This window comes from Medicago sativa, chromosome 6, assembly GCF_051527215.1.
Source record: "Medicago sativa cultivar Bolivia chromosome 6, Bolivia_mono, whole genome shotgun sequence".
NCBI lineage: Eukaryota > Viridiplantae > Streptophyta > Magnoliopsida > Fabales > Fabaceae > Medicago > Medicago sativa.
The window spans coordinates 17,998,852-18,012,702 of NC_140754.1; the positions used below are offsets into that span (position 1 = coordinate 17,998,852).

General features: G+C 29.2%; 1 protein-coding gene and 1 long non-coding RNA gene across 2 annotated transcripts; both read left to right on the plus strand.

Annotated features, from left to right (window-relative positions):
- The first annotated feature begins 872 nt into the window (after positions 1-872).
- Positions 873-1,608, plus strand: LOC146913359 (putative LRR receptor-like serine/threonine-protein kinase At1g14390). The gene is made up of 2 exons (XM_085720918.1): positions 873-1,032; positions 1,373-1,608. The coding sequence occupies exons 1-2, from the start codon at positions 873-875 to the stop codon at positions 1,606-1,608; spliced, it is 396 nt and encodes a 131-aa protein (XP_085577044.1).
- Positions 1,609-1,675: 67 nt separating this feature from the next.
- Positions 1,676-3,291, plus strand: LOC146913360 (uncharacterized). Its single transcript, XR_015013440.1, has 3 exons — positions 1,676-1,706; positions 2,209-2,316; positions 2,823-3,291. It is a non-coding gene; the product is annotated as an uncharacterized LOC146913360 (long non-coding RNA).
- The last annotated feature ends 10,560 nt before the right edge of the window (positions 3,292-13,851 follow it).

Genomic DNA, 13,851 nt, shown 5'->3' on the forward strand with positions numbered 1-13,851 from the left:
AATGGAAGCTATAGCAACAATTAAAATAAAAAACTAAGCAAATAGTTTTGAACATAACAAACATGGTAAGCATTCCAAAATACATGAAAGATGTTCTTATCGACAATCGAAATTGAACTCATGACCTTATGAGTGGCTCAATTCCTTAGCCACTAAACCAGGGACGGTCCAACAATAAACTCAATTATACATTGTAGAATACCAGAATGCCAAATTAAGAAAAGAATGTTGAATTTTTAAGACTCTTGCAATGTAGTGGGATAAAAAAGGAGGGTGACAAGTGGATTTGGGTCCTTGAATCCTCAAATGTTTTTTCGCTAAAATCTCTTTATGTTGCTTTGAGTGGCAAACTTCTTCCTCCCACGGAATTGAGCGCGGCGACTAGAAGGGGGCTAAGGGAAATTTGGACTTTTTTGGTCCTCAAAAGGTTCAAATTGTCTATTGGCAGCTAATTCTCGGTAGGCTTCCTACTTGGGGAAATTTATCTAGAAGAGGTATGTCGTTGGACGAAACGTCCTCAGATTGTGTGTGATGTCAGATTCGTAAAGTAGGGATAATTTGTTTTGTACATGTAGCTTTGTTGGAAAAGTTTGGTATTTGATTTTTTAGTGGATTAGAACGGGGGTTTTCTTATCCGGTAATGCGGTTTCTCTCCTAGATTATTTATCAAAGTATCGAAAGGTCTATCTCTTATTACTTTGCTAGTCTAAGTAATATGAATAAATTTTCAAAGTGTAATTTGGTTCTACTTCTAGGAAGATTCATTACCGAGGCAATTCCATCGGGTAAACTTATCAAACTTATTTTGTATCCTCATTATAAATGCCTCTTATTGTGAACTAAAGAATGGAACGTATGTGGTGATAAGATCTATGGTTCTGTCAAAGAAATGCTCAATTCAAAATCTTAAAGCTAAGTTGGATTACCTCTCAAAGCTTCAACATCCAAATTTGGTTAGCCTTTTGGGTTATTGTATTGACGGTGGTGAACAAGATGATTCAAGCATCCCAAAACTTCATACTCATCTATCAGGTTAGTATGTAATTATACCATGCACTAAATGTGCGAGACGATGTCACTATAATTTCTGAATGTATCAAAATTACTAAAACATCCTTTGTGTATCTTATTTAGTAATGTGATAAACGAAACTGACTAACCGAAGACACATTCGATTACCAAACTAACTAAAGAAAATACATTTGAGGACCAAACTGACAAACGAGGGAGAAATTCAAAGAATCTTTGTAATTTTGGTACTCTAGCCATAGCGCCGGACACACTCACGAACCAAAATGACAGCTTTCTTTGATTATTTTTGTACATCATAGCTATCTTATTAAAAGGCTTCAATTGGCTTATCTTGCTGCAGAATATTCAGCAGATAAAGCACTTAAACGGCTAGAGAGACTAGCAATTTTGATTGGAGTTGCAAAGGCAGTGCATTTCTTACATACTGGTGTTATACCAGGATGTTTTAGCAACCAACTAAAGACAAAGAATATCTTACTTGATGAACACTGCATTCCAAAACTAAGTGACCATGGTATGTCCATCATCAAAGAAGATATCGAAAAGTTTGATATATGTTTAATCAATCCAATGTAGCTGTTTTATCATTACCTACTATGATTTTGATCATTTAGTGACAATGTTTCTTTCTATGTTTGTGTACAGACAAAGAGTGAGAAGAAATCAAAATCATGGTATGATACTATAATAACTTTTGGGATTGAATTTTTACAATTTAGTTACATTTTCCTTTTTAATCCTTCATGCTTTCAATCTCTACCTATGAAGCACAAACACAAACGCCGGACACGACACTGACACTGACACTAATATGTAGACCACTGATAATAATTTAAAGAAATGAAAGTGAATGAATGTGACCACATGTGTCAGTGTCATGGTGGTATTGAACACTGACACATGTCGGACACCAGACACGCTTTCAATAGTGTCTAACACCAGACACGCCTTATATCTAAAGTGTCGGTGCTACATATCTATGTATGACTTTCATTGTCATTGACAACAATAAAACATCACACAGCATCACCAACACAACCATGCTTGGTTTTCAATGCTATGAGAATTTGTATTTACTTTTTCAATTTTCACCCTTTACTATGGTTTGAAGCTCATTTTTGTGCTTCAATGAATTTGTGTATCCTTAACAAATTAATTATTTTTATCTTCTTGTAGTCCAAAGACAAAGATGGATATGTTTACAATTTTGGATTCATATTGTTGGAATCACTTGTTGGACCCATTACACGTGACAAAGGTGAAACATTTTTCATTAATGAAAAGGTTAGTAAAAAAACTTGCAGAATAATATACTTACTATATGAAATGTGATGATTAGTGTCAATTTTTCTTCATTTTAATTGTTCTTATTATATTAGTTCCTAAAACATCTTTTTAAATAGTTGATGTGATTAATGATATGTGATAGCTGATGTGACTAATGAGATATGACTTGATATTTAATAATTCTACCAATGTTTTAGACAAGTCTAATTAACAACTCAAAGTGGGTCCTCAAATTACACTACATATTTTTAAAAAATTATTTATATTTATATTTTATTTAATTTTCAAAATAGGTCATCAAATTACACTACATTTTTAATATTTTTCTTTATATTTTATTTAATTTAAAATAACAATTTTAACTATAAGAATCTAGTTCTTACAGAAGAACAATTCTTATCCCTAAGAATTCATTTAAGAACTTTGCTATAGATATGTTGTTATAATTAAATTTAAAACTTTTGTTAATTAATGACTTGAAAACATGTTGTTGTGAACCAAAGGCATCATTTGGAAGTCAAGATGGAAGAAGAAAGATTGTGGATCCAATAGTGTTAACAACTTGCTCTCAAAAATCATTATCAATTGCAATATCTATAACAACCAAATGTATATCTCAAGACTCTTCATCTCGTCCTTCTTTTGAAGATGTTTTATGGAACTTACAATATGCAGCTCAAGTTCAAGCCACAGCAGATGCAGATCAAAAATCAGATTAAGATTTAACATCATAGGTGCATAGAAAGAAATCAGGGATTTATTAGTAAAAACACTATCAAGATGTTAATCATTATTGTAAATGAAGTTAGGTATAGTTGTAAAAGTGTTTGTACCATTCTAATTATGTTTCTTATAGAGTTTGATAGGATTTAAATAGTTAGAATATATCTAGCACTGACATTTGATATGTGTCATTGTTAAGTACCGACACCACATTTGTACATATTCAATCAATTTCATTTTCTCAATTTATCATCGGTGTCAAGACATATATATTTGTCTAATTTTACATTGTCCTCAAATATACTACAATTGGTCCTTGTTGATTGATTTCACTCTCTATATGATATAATGTTTGTTTGGTTTCTCGGTAGTATACTAGTATTTGATTTATATATTCAATTGGTTTCTGGATGATAGTGACTCTATTTAATTTGTTAAAAAAGAGAGGATTAGACTGTACAATTTGTTTTAATCTGTATAATTTACAAGGAATTCTGCTCTTTACCCAACAATTTTCGCTCATTCCCAACTAAAATGACCAAACTGCCCCTACGTGATTTAACATACGCCAGTGTAAATTTTGCGTGAGTTAAAACACGCTATGTGAGTTAACTCACGCTAGTGTTAATTTAAAAATACTGCAGCGTGAGTTAACTCACGTTTCATAATATGCAACTTTTTTTTCGAATTTATTTAAATGGTAATATAAATTCTCAACAACGTTATTTAGATGACAAAATCATAATATAAGTGCTAATATAAATAAACAAAATGAAGAAAGGAACATGAATAATACATATAAAACCTCATTTTATTAATACTTTGATAACATTATTTGATACATTTTATTGGAATAAAATAAATCTGCTTCTTTGAGGTAAAAATAGACCAACTTTGGGGTAACAGAGGATCAAGGTTGGTGGCAAAAGAGACCAATCATCATGGGGTAAAAAGACATCATCCCTTGGGGTAAATCTATATCTGGTTCTTTTTATACCCAAGAAAGAGTCTTTTTACCCACGGTAAAAAGTTTTTGGGGTAAAAAGAAGCAAATTTACTTTTACCCCAAAGGGTTGACCTCTTTGTCCCCCAAGTCGATTGGTCTATTTTGACACCTCCCTTGACTCTTTTTTACCCCTCAATTGGCCCCCAAAAAAGCTAAAAAAAACAAAAACTATAAATGTGAAAGAGTAAGGAGAAGAAGGAGAGAATGTGAGGAAATGGTGAAGGTTAAAGGCGGTATTTATAGGGGGGAATGGTTGCATAGGTTTTATATGCACTAAATGCAGTCAAAGAACTGTAGAAAACGTGTAAAAAAATCAATAAAATCAAGGTTGAACAACTGACCAAAGTCCAAAAAACGTGTTCTTGAGGTTTGACCACCGGCCAAACTGGCGTGAGTTAACTCATGTTGCATGCATGGGCCAGCGTGAGTTAACTCATGCTACGATGGTGTGAAGTTTTTTTTTATGCAGATTAATGGTACCATAGGTTTTGAATAAATAAATTATTGTTCAATTCAAAACAACATGTATTATAAAGAATCGACTACATTACATTATATAAAGTTCCTAAATTTGTCCTATCATTACATTACATTCGGAAATGCACCTTCCAACTACAACAATTATCTTACCTTTGAATGGGGTGAATTCAAACTTGCCAAACAACAGCTCTCATGCATTCACCCAGAAGTTTTATTGTTTCATTCAAAAGATTAAATTCTTGTTAGGCTTGGTTTAAATGACGGTATTCAAGTGTCAAAAGAATGAGGTGCATTCCTTGACACTTTAATACCTTCATTTAAACCAGCCCAACAAGAATTTAATCTTTTGAAAGAAATAATAAAACTTCCGGGTGAATGCTTGGGAACTGTCGTTTGGCAAGTTTGAATTACGCCATTGAAAGGAAGACAATTGTTGTAGTTGGAATGTGCATTTCCCTACCTAATCACGAACTTCTGGCGGAATCAAACTTTTGATGATATCTTCAGTTGATCTCAGCAACGTTACACGCATATCGATATACTGGAACATGTTGTGCTCCCAAAACATGCTCCTCACATTATCGTCGTTCTTTAATTCCACCCAAGTGAATGATATTCTCTCATCATCGAGGGTTGGACGTTTATACCGAACGTATTCCACTCTCCTTGTGTCTCCGGGGTTGACTCCTTGGTTGAATTCATTCAGTTGATCCTTGATACCTTTTAACGTGACACCAAGGTGCCGAAACTTCAACCTCTGAGGTTCTCCATCGTTGAATTGTGCATGAACGTCGAACATATCGGCCATTGCTTCAAATCTTCACAATAAGAAATTAAAATCATTCAATTAAAAACTCATTCAAACATTTCATCAAACACTTGGAGTGCAAAATATACATAAACCCTAAAACTCATAACTACAACATAATCATGCAAACATCTAAACAATTAAGCAATATAAGTCATTTACATGTAACATTGTATCATTTCTTGCAAAAAAAAAAATTAAACTAAACCCTAAAACTAAAAAAATCTAATCTAAGTGTAAAAAATCTAACATAAACATGCAAACATCTAAATATCATAACAATTAAGCACTATAAGTCATTTACATGTAACATTGTATCATTTCTTGCAAAAAAAATCAAAATTTTAACAAAACACTAAACCTAAAAAATTTTAGTTTAAGTGAAAAAATATATCATACCAACATAATTTAATTGAAAACTTACTTGTTCTTGTTATTGGAGTGTTGTTTGATTTGAAGTTCAAGGAATTTCGGATTTGAGATTGGAAATGAGAAAATGAGGCTCTACTGGCCATATAACAGCACGCAGCTGACTTAACTCACGCAGGGGCAATATGGGCAATTCAGTTGGGGATGAGCAAAAATTGTTGGGTAAAGAGCATAATTCATTTACAAGTAGTAAGGGACCGGATAAAAACACGATTTCTTGTCCCTTATTAAACCATGTGACAACTTTTGTATAGATTACAAACTATTAAAAATATCAAAATACCGATTATTATTTTCCTGTGTTATCTATTTATCTCTCTCAAGTACAGTTCTGTCTATTTTTTATCGACCTGTCATTGTATAGTATCTTCTATCTACTGTGTCTCTGTATCCACTCATCAATTTCCGCCTCAGTGTTGGTTTTCATATTTCATTCAAATTGCTTGTTACAAGATACAACATACTATATTTATGAGTATCACTTTGATAAAACCTGATTCTTTGCAACAGAAAAGTTATGATGAAGAGTCAAAAAATCGATTCGTTTTTCAAAAAGAAATCAGATGATGTTGAAAGAGATGAAAATGTTATATTTTGATGGCAGTTATCCCAAACTTTTTAGTCTAACTCCGCCAGTGCTCACAAAAATGTGTGTATGAACGGGATACGAGCACTCACATAATATATACCCACGCGTGTGAATTTAAGTATGACCATCTGTAGTTGACCAAAACATAAAATAAATGGAAGAAACTAAAACATAATTAACCAAAATCAGGTACTAAAAAAACCAAAATTGCCACGACAACTATATAAAACAAATTTTCATGATATGTTGACCAAATCAAGTGTGTGAGGTGGATCTGGTTAGAATCCATTCAGAGTTCCAAAATCATAAGAAAATAAATAGTAATAATAAACATATTTTTTTTAAGAAATAATAAACATATATTAACTTCTTGTTATTAAAGAAGTTTTTAAGTAAATTTTAAGTTTTTAAGTTCATTTTTATTTCACATGCTAACATTACAAAAATCATGACATGTAAGATGATAATTAACACTTTATTCATCATAACTTTTTATTTTATTATTTTGCAAATATCAATTTAAAGAGATAAGACACTATTACAAAGGTATTAGCTAGTTTAAAAAGTATCCGTGTGTATACATTTTTATTTAGTTGCTAGAACTTCAAATATTGAAAGTGTTATTTTTCTTTGTTGGAAGTTGTAACTCGTGTTTTTTTTTTTTGTTGTTGTTCCTGAAGGCTATTTGAACTAAACCTCTTTCCTCTCACTATATGAGCATTGTTCATGATGTCATCTAGGAGTTGTTGCAAATCATAAACTTGTGTGACTAAATTTAGTAGTCCGTAATGAAAGCAAAGCTTTAAGAATATTAAACAAAGGTGAATATGTTATATATATATATATATATATATATATATATATATATAGGGGTTTGCTAGAACACACCCACTAATTTTTATGTGGGAGTGTTTTAGCAAAGCTACACCTTAGGGTGTAATTAACCACTTTTTAGTTATTTACTTGCTAAAACACTCCCACATAAAAACTAGTGGGTGTGTTCTAGCAAATGCCTATAGGATTTGCTAGAACACACCCACTTGTTATTGTTAGAAGGTGTGTTATAGCAACATACACCTTAGGGTGTATTTAACCACTTTTTAGTTATTTACTTGCTAAAACACTCCCACATAAAAACTAGTGGGTGTGTTCTAGCAAACCCCATATATATATATATATATATATATATATATATATATTTGTATTAGTCAAAATAAAATAAGTATATGTTTTATCTATTTTTAAATATTACTCCCTCAGTCAAAAATTATATAACGCTTTGGCCATTTCATATGTATTAAAAAATGCAATTAATTTTGTATGAGAAAAAATATTATAAGTTGTTTTAGAAAATTGTCCTTAAAAATTGGAATGGGAAAATGGATTGAAGAATTGAAAGAAGATAGAGTAATAAATAATAAGAATATAATATGAAAAGTAACATTAATGCATCGTTAATATTGTAAAGCGAAGCGATAGGTAATTTGGGACAATTTTTTTCCAAATCGACATATAATTTGGAAGAAAAAAAAACACTTTATGAATTTTTTCTTTCAAGGAGGAAGTATATTTTATATAAGGAGTCCAATTTTTTCTTTCACGATAAAACATACAACACACTTTCATCTTTGGAAAAAAAAAATGCAATTTTTTTCCGTAAAAAAACAAGACATATTAGTCTTGATGTCATTATTTACAAAATCCGTGATTTTGGGTGTGGTTGAAATGAAATATTTAAAAAGTTATACTATTTTGGGTTTTATATTTTATTAGATTAAAAAAATTCCACTTAATCTGATCCAATTAAAAGCCAAAAAGATCACAATCTATTAGTTATATGAAAACAATAACATTAAAACATTAGATTTTTTAAATGAGTTTGTCTAATATGTATAATATTGTATATGTTAAAAAAACTAAAATAGCAATTTTTATTGAAAAACAATCATTTATTAAAAGTTATACATTTAATATAAAATGTACAAATTCATACAAACTTACTATTTTGAAATTTTTAATATGTATAAATATGCACATGATAGAAAAGTTATGGTGAGTTTTTAGGAGGAATTGAAAAAGAGAGAAGTATTTGAGAGGAAATTCTTTATTGCTTGATAAAATATTTTGATTCTTATTTACTTGATTGGTTTGTAATTGAAAACCTCTCTCCCATTTTATAGGTTCCTCAAGAGAGTGGTACACACATAAAGATAATATTCTACAATTTTAAGAGAAGGTTCTACACACTTCACTCAACTAGATACATTTAATGTTATGTCTCTCAACAACTCACTTATTTCTATATTTTGCTAGAATTTCCTTTGAACTCGATACGATAACTATTCATTAATTTAGCCTAACACTTAATTAGTCTAGTGGACCCATCAAGTTTACAATTCAAAAACTAAGTTTAGACTCTTAAGACAAAATGTGTTTGAACTGTTCTAAGGATGACCTTTTTAACTAAGTGAACTTTATTTTTCTTTTTGGGTGAAATGGGTGGATTTGAAGATGGTCATAGGTGGAAGAGGATGGTGTGGTTAATGGTGATGTTTTTTTTTTTTAGAGGGGATATTGTTCTCTCCCTCTCCTATATTTATTACTCTTTGCATTGGATATCCATGTATTGTTTGTTAGGATCATGTAAAAGAAGCTAAAATTCAATTGCAAAAATGACATGATCAAGCTATTTTGTGAGAGCAAATTACATGACCTTGACTGGGACCCCTAAAAAATAAAAGAGGTTATTTTGTTTTCCTATTTTGTACTTTTTTATTTTTTGGATTTTAATTATTTGGAATAATTATTTTTTAATTTTGTTGTAATTAAAGATAAACCAATGAGATGATCAGAACAATCAAAATGAAGTTCAATTTTATATTTTTAAAATTCGTTTTTAATAAAAACACTAAGCATGAGATGATAAAATGTGTGATGGCTTATTATTTCAACTTTTTGAATTAGTAAATAAAATTGGAGTTTCAACACTTTATGATTTATTTTTAGTATGATTTATTTTTAGTTTCATGATAAGACAAAATTTAAATGAGTTCAATGATGATGACTCATCATGGTTAGGGAAAGAATCAAGATTCAAGAGTGCTTACACAAGTCATTTTTGTTTTATGATATTCGTGGAAATGTTTGGTTCATAAATCTTTTGTTCTATCATATACAAATACAGTACTATAAATTTGTCTATACAACATTAAAATAATTCCCCAACAACATTGTGAATAAATATATGTGGGCATGCATGAAATAAAAATGTTCTCAAAGACGATGAAACTTTCTCAACAAACTCAATTTAAACAAATTTATGTTTTCTAGTCTGGTAGATCATACAAGTGGAAAGGTAAGGTGTTTAGAATGATGCCAAGAAGTTTTAAGGACTTAGTTATTATAAATAAATAGAGTAATACTCTTTTTTTTTTAATAAAGCTTATATCTCTAAATATAAGCTTTATTTGAGAAAAAGTGTGTACGAATATATAAGTACATTTCTAAATTATTTGATGCATTAATTATTATTTTTGAAAAAGACGAATTCATGTGATATAGGTACTACACTATAATGCAATTGAGGTTTCGAACATTACTACCAACCCGAGCTAGTCAAACTTTAATCCTAATAATCATATGAGAAAAAACTTATAAGACTTAAGAATCCTTTCAAACAAGTTAGAATCATTTTCAATTTGGATCATCTTTATTTCTTCTATATGAAGAGATAAATATACAAATAAATTTAAATAATAATAATAATAATAATAATAATAATAATAATAATTAATGATAGTAAAATCAACTATTTTTTTATTTTAATTAACCCTTTAAAAAATATCATCTATTTAATCGTCGTGGTCTTTTCCCTATACGCCACAGTTAGTTTGAGACCATAGATCTCACTTTTAAAGATTGCATTTGGACGGTTGGATAATGTGCAACCCAAATGTGGTTTGAATCAACTCCTAAAATAAATTGATACTTTTTCAAACCACCCTCTATAATATATTCTCATAGACCTCTCAAAATATTCTACAAAATATAAATTTCAGCGACGTTAATGAGATTCATTTTAATGACTAGATAATCTATATGCTCGACAATGCATATCTAAGTACTATGGAAGCTATAACAACAATTAAAATAAAAAACTAAGCAAATAGTTTTGAACATGAAGAATATGGTAAGTATTCCAAAATACAAAGAGTTCAAATAAGATGGTTACAAAAGGTCTAGGTGAATTGAGCTCTGGAAGCTCACTAAGGTTTATTAGTACTCTTTTTTAACCAAATCACATGAAAGAAACCTAAAGTATCGTTTAAATACAATAGAAGCTGATGAACCAATAAAGCCTGAGCCATTGGAAGTCATAGTAGACATTTTCTGTCGTTATCGAAACTTTGTATATTTGTTGTTTTTTTAGATAAGGTAGCATTTAAATTCTGGTCTAACGCCCGTCGTGTCAAATGGTCACTCATCAAGTAGAACCCACCATAACAAAGTTAGTCGGTAGTTGAAATGTATATGTGTATACATTTTTGCTTAGTTGTTTAATATTTCAAACATTACAAGTGCTATTTTGCGGTCTCTCATGAAACCCTAGCAAAGTTTCAACAATGTTATAATGTTATGTTTTTTTGATGAATAATTAGCTTAAAATTTAAAAACAATTAAATAAAAATGAAAACCTTATATAGATTGTATTAGTCAAACATAAAATGTGTAAATGTCTTATCTATTTTTTAAAATATTATATAAAATGGTGTGCTATTTTGATCTTTAATAAAATAAAATAAAAGACAGTTTAGTTTTTGAAAAAAAAAATGCAAAGAAACTTTTAATCCAAACAAAAAGGAGACATATAGTCCAAATGAAATATTTAAAAAGTTACACTTTTTTGTGTTTTTTATTTTATTAGATTAAAAACTCCATTTAATCTAATCTAATCTAATCCAATTAAAAGTAAAAAAATATGCACAATTTGTCATATGAAAGGAATAATATCAAATCATTATATTTTTTATATTTATATTAATAGGTTGGAAAATGAGAAAGTTATGGTGAGTTTTTCCCGGAGGAATTGAGAAAGATAGAATAATTTGAAGAGAAAGACATTCTATTGCTTGAGAGAAAGTAATTGTTTTGTAAATGACAACATCTCCCACACAAAGATAATATTATACAATTTTAGAGAAAGTTATAAGCGCTTTACATTATACATAATTACATTTAATATTATGTCTCTCAATTGCTCACTTATTTCTACATCACGCTAGAATTTTCTTTGAGCTTAGTAGTTATTAAGTAATTTAGCCTAAAACTTAATTAGTCCAATGGACCATCAAGTTTACAATTCAAGAAATAAGCGAGACTCTTAAGACATTTTTTTTTAACTTCTCTAAGCGATGTCCTTTTAGCTAAGTATTTTTTTTTTTAGGTGAAATAGGTGGATTTGAAGAAAATGGTTATAGGTGAAAGAGGATGTTGTTTTTAGAGCGGAGAGTAGAAGAATTGTTCTCTCCCTCTCCGATATTTATTGCTCTTTTGCATTGGATACCCATGTATTGTTTGTTAGGATCATGTAAAAGAAGCTAAAATTCAAGTGCAAAGATGACATGCTCGAACTATTTTGTGAGAGCAAACTCTACATGACTTTGACCGGAACCCCTAAAAAATGGAAGACGATATTTTGTTTTACTATTTTGTGCTTTTGTATTTTTTGGATTTTAATTATTTGGGATAATTATTTTTGGATTTTGTTGTAATTAAAGATAAACCAATGAGATAACAGAACAATCAAAATGAAGATCAATTTTATATTTTTAAAATTCATTTTTCATAAAAACACTAAGCATGAGATGATAAAATGTGTGATGGCTTATTATTTCAACTTTTTGAATTAGTTAGATAAAATTGGAGTTTCAACACTTTATGATTTTTTTTTTACTTTTATGATAAGACAAAATTTAAATGAGCTGAATGATGATGAATCATCATAGTTAGGGAAATAATCAAGATTCAAAAGTGCTTATAGAGCATTAACATACTAGCATTCATACAACTCATTTTTGTTATATGATATTCTTGAAAATGTTTAGTTCATGAATCTTTTTGTTCCGTCGTATACAAATATTGTACTATAAATTTGTCTATACTAAGTCATTAAATAATTCCGTGAAACAAATATGTTCTCAAAGACAATGAAACTATCACAACAAATTCAATTCAAACAAATTTATGTTTTTAAGTCTGGTAGATCATACAAGTGGAAATGTAAGGTATTTAGAATGATTGCAAGAAGTTTTAAGGACTTAGTTACAGGGGCGGATCTGGACTCTCGATATTAGTGAGGCACAATTTTTTGTCAAATAATTAAATAATACTAAATTTAATAAGAAGTTATATTAAAAATAGTTGTAGCAATCAAAATTACAATGAAAATAATATATTTTCCATTTGTTGAAAATGAACTAAAATTATATCATTCCTAATTGTTCTAAGTACATATATTTCGATATAGGTTACAAGAGATTAATCAAATGCTCTAGTAGGATACCCGTGCATACAGACGGGTGAGCGCGTTGCGCTCTTTTTTTTTTGGAAGTCATAATTGCATAGTAATTATAAAAAAAATAGATATATGTATTGATATATGAATAAAAATGTAGACATATGTACAAATGGTACAAAAAAATATTTTTGTATTAAATTTGAGTAAAAATATAGACATGTGTATAAATTAAAAAAAATGGTCCCCGTATTAATATATAAGTTAAGATATAGACACATGTATAAATAAAAAATAAATAAATAGGTCCTCTTATTAATATACAAGTAAATATATATACACGTGTATAAACATAAAATAATCAAGTGTCTGTATTAATATATGAGTAAAATTTATACCGTAAACCGATAAAAAAAAATATAAAAAAAAAGATGGACCTAGGCTACTGTGGCACTTGCCACAGTGTGCCTTGTTGAGGTCCGCCCATGCTTAGTTATTATAAATAAATAAGAGAATAAATATATATTTTCTTAAAATAAAGCTTATATCTCTAAATATAAGCTTTCATTTGAGAAAAAAGTGTGTACATATATAAATACATTTTCAAATTATTAGATGCATTAATTATTATTTTTAAGAAAGACGAATTCATGTAATATAGGTACTAAACTATAATGCAATTGAAGTTTGGAACATCACTACCAAGTACCAACCCAAGTTAGTCAAACATTAATCCTAATAATCATTGCAAAAAAAAAAAAAACTTATAAGGCTTAAGAACCCTTTCAAACGAGTTAGGATCATCTTTACTTTGGATCATCTTCATTTCTTCTTTTTGAAGAGATAAATACATAAAAAAATTAAGTAATAATAATCATAATAATAATAAATAATAATTAATAATAGTAGGATCCACTGTTTTTTATTTTATTTATCTCTTTAAAAAATATCATCTATTTATTATAAAAAAATGAAGGGGTTAA

Excerpts from the sequence above, each read along its gene's own strand:
- LOC146913359 (XM_085720918.1), top strand. The coding sequence starts at position 873 with ATGGTTCTGTCAAAGAAATGCTCAATTCAAAATCTTAAAGCTAAGTTG. Across the intron at positions 1,033-1,372 it reads ACTTCATACTCATCTATCAG|AATATTCAGCAGATAAAGCA; the intron begins GTTAGTATGTAA and ends ATCTTGCTGCAG.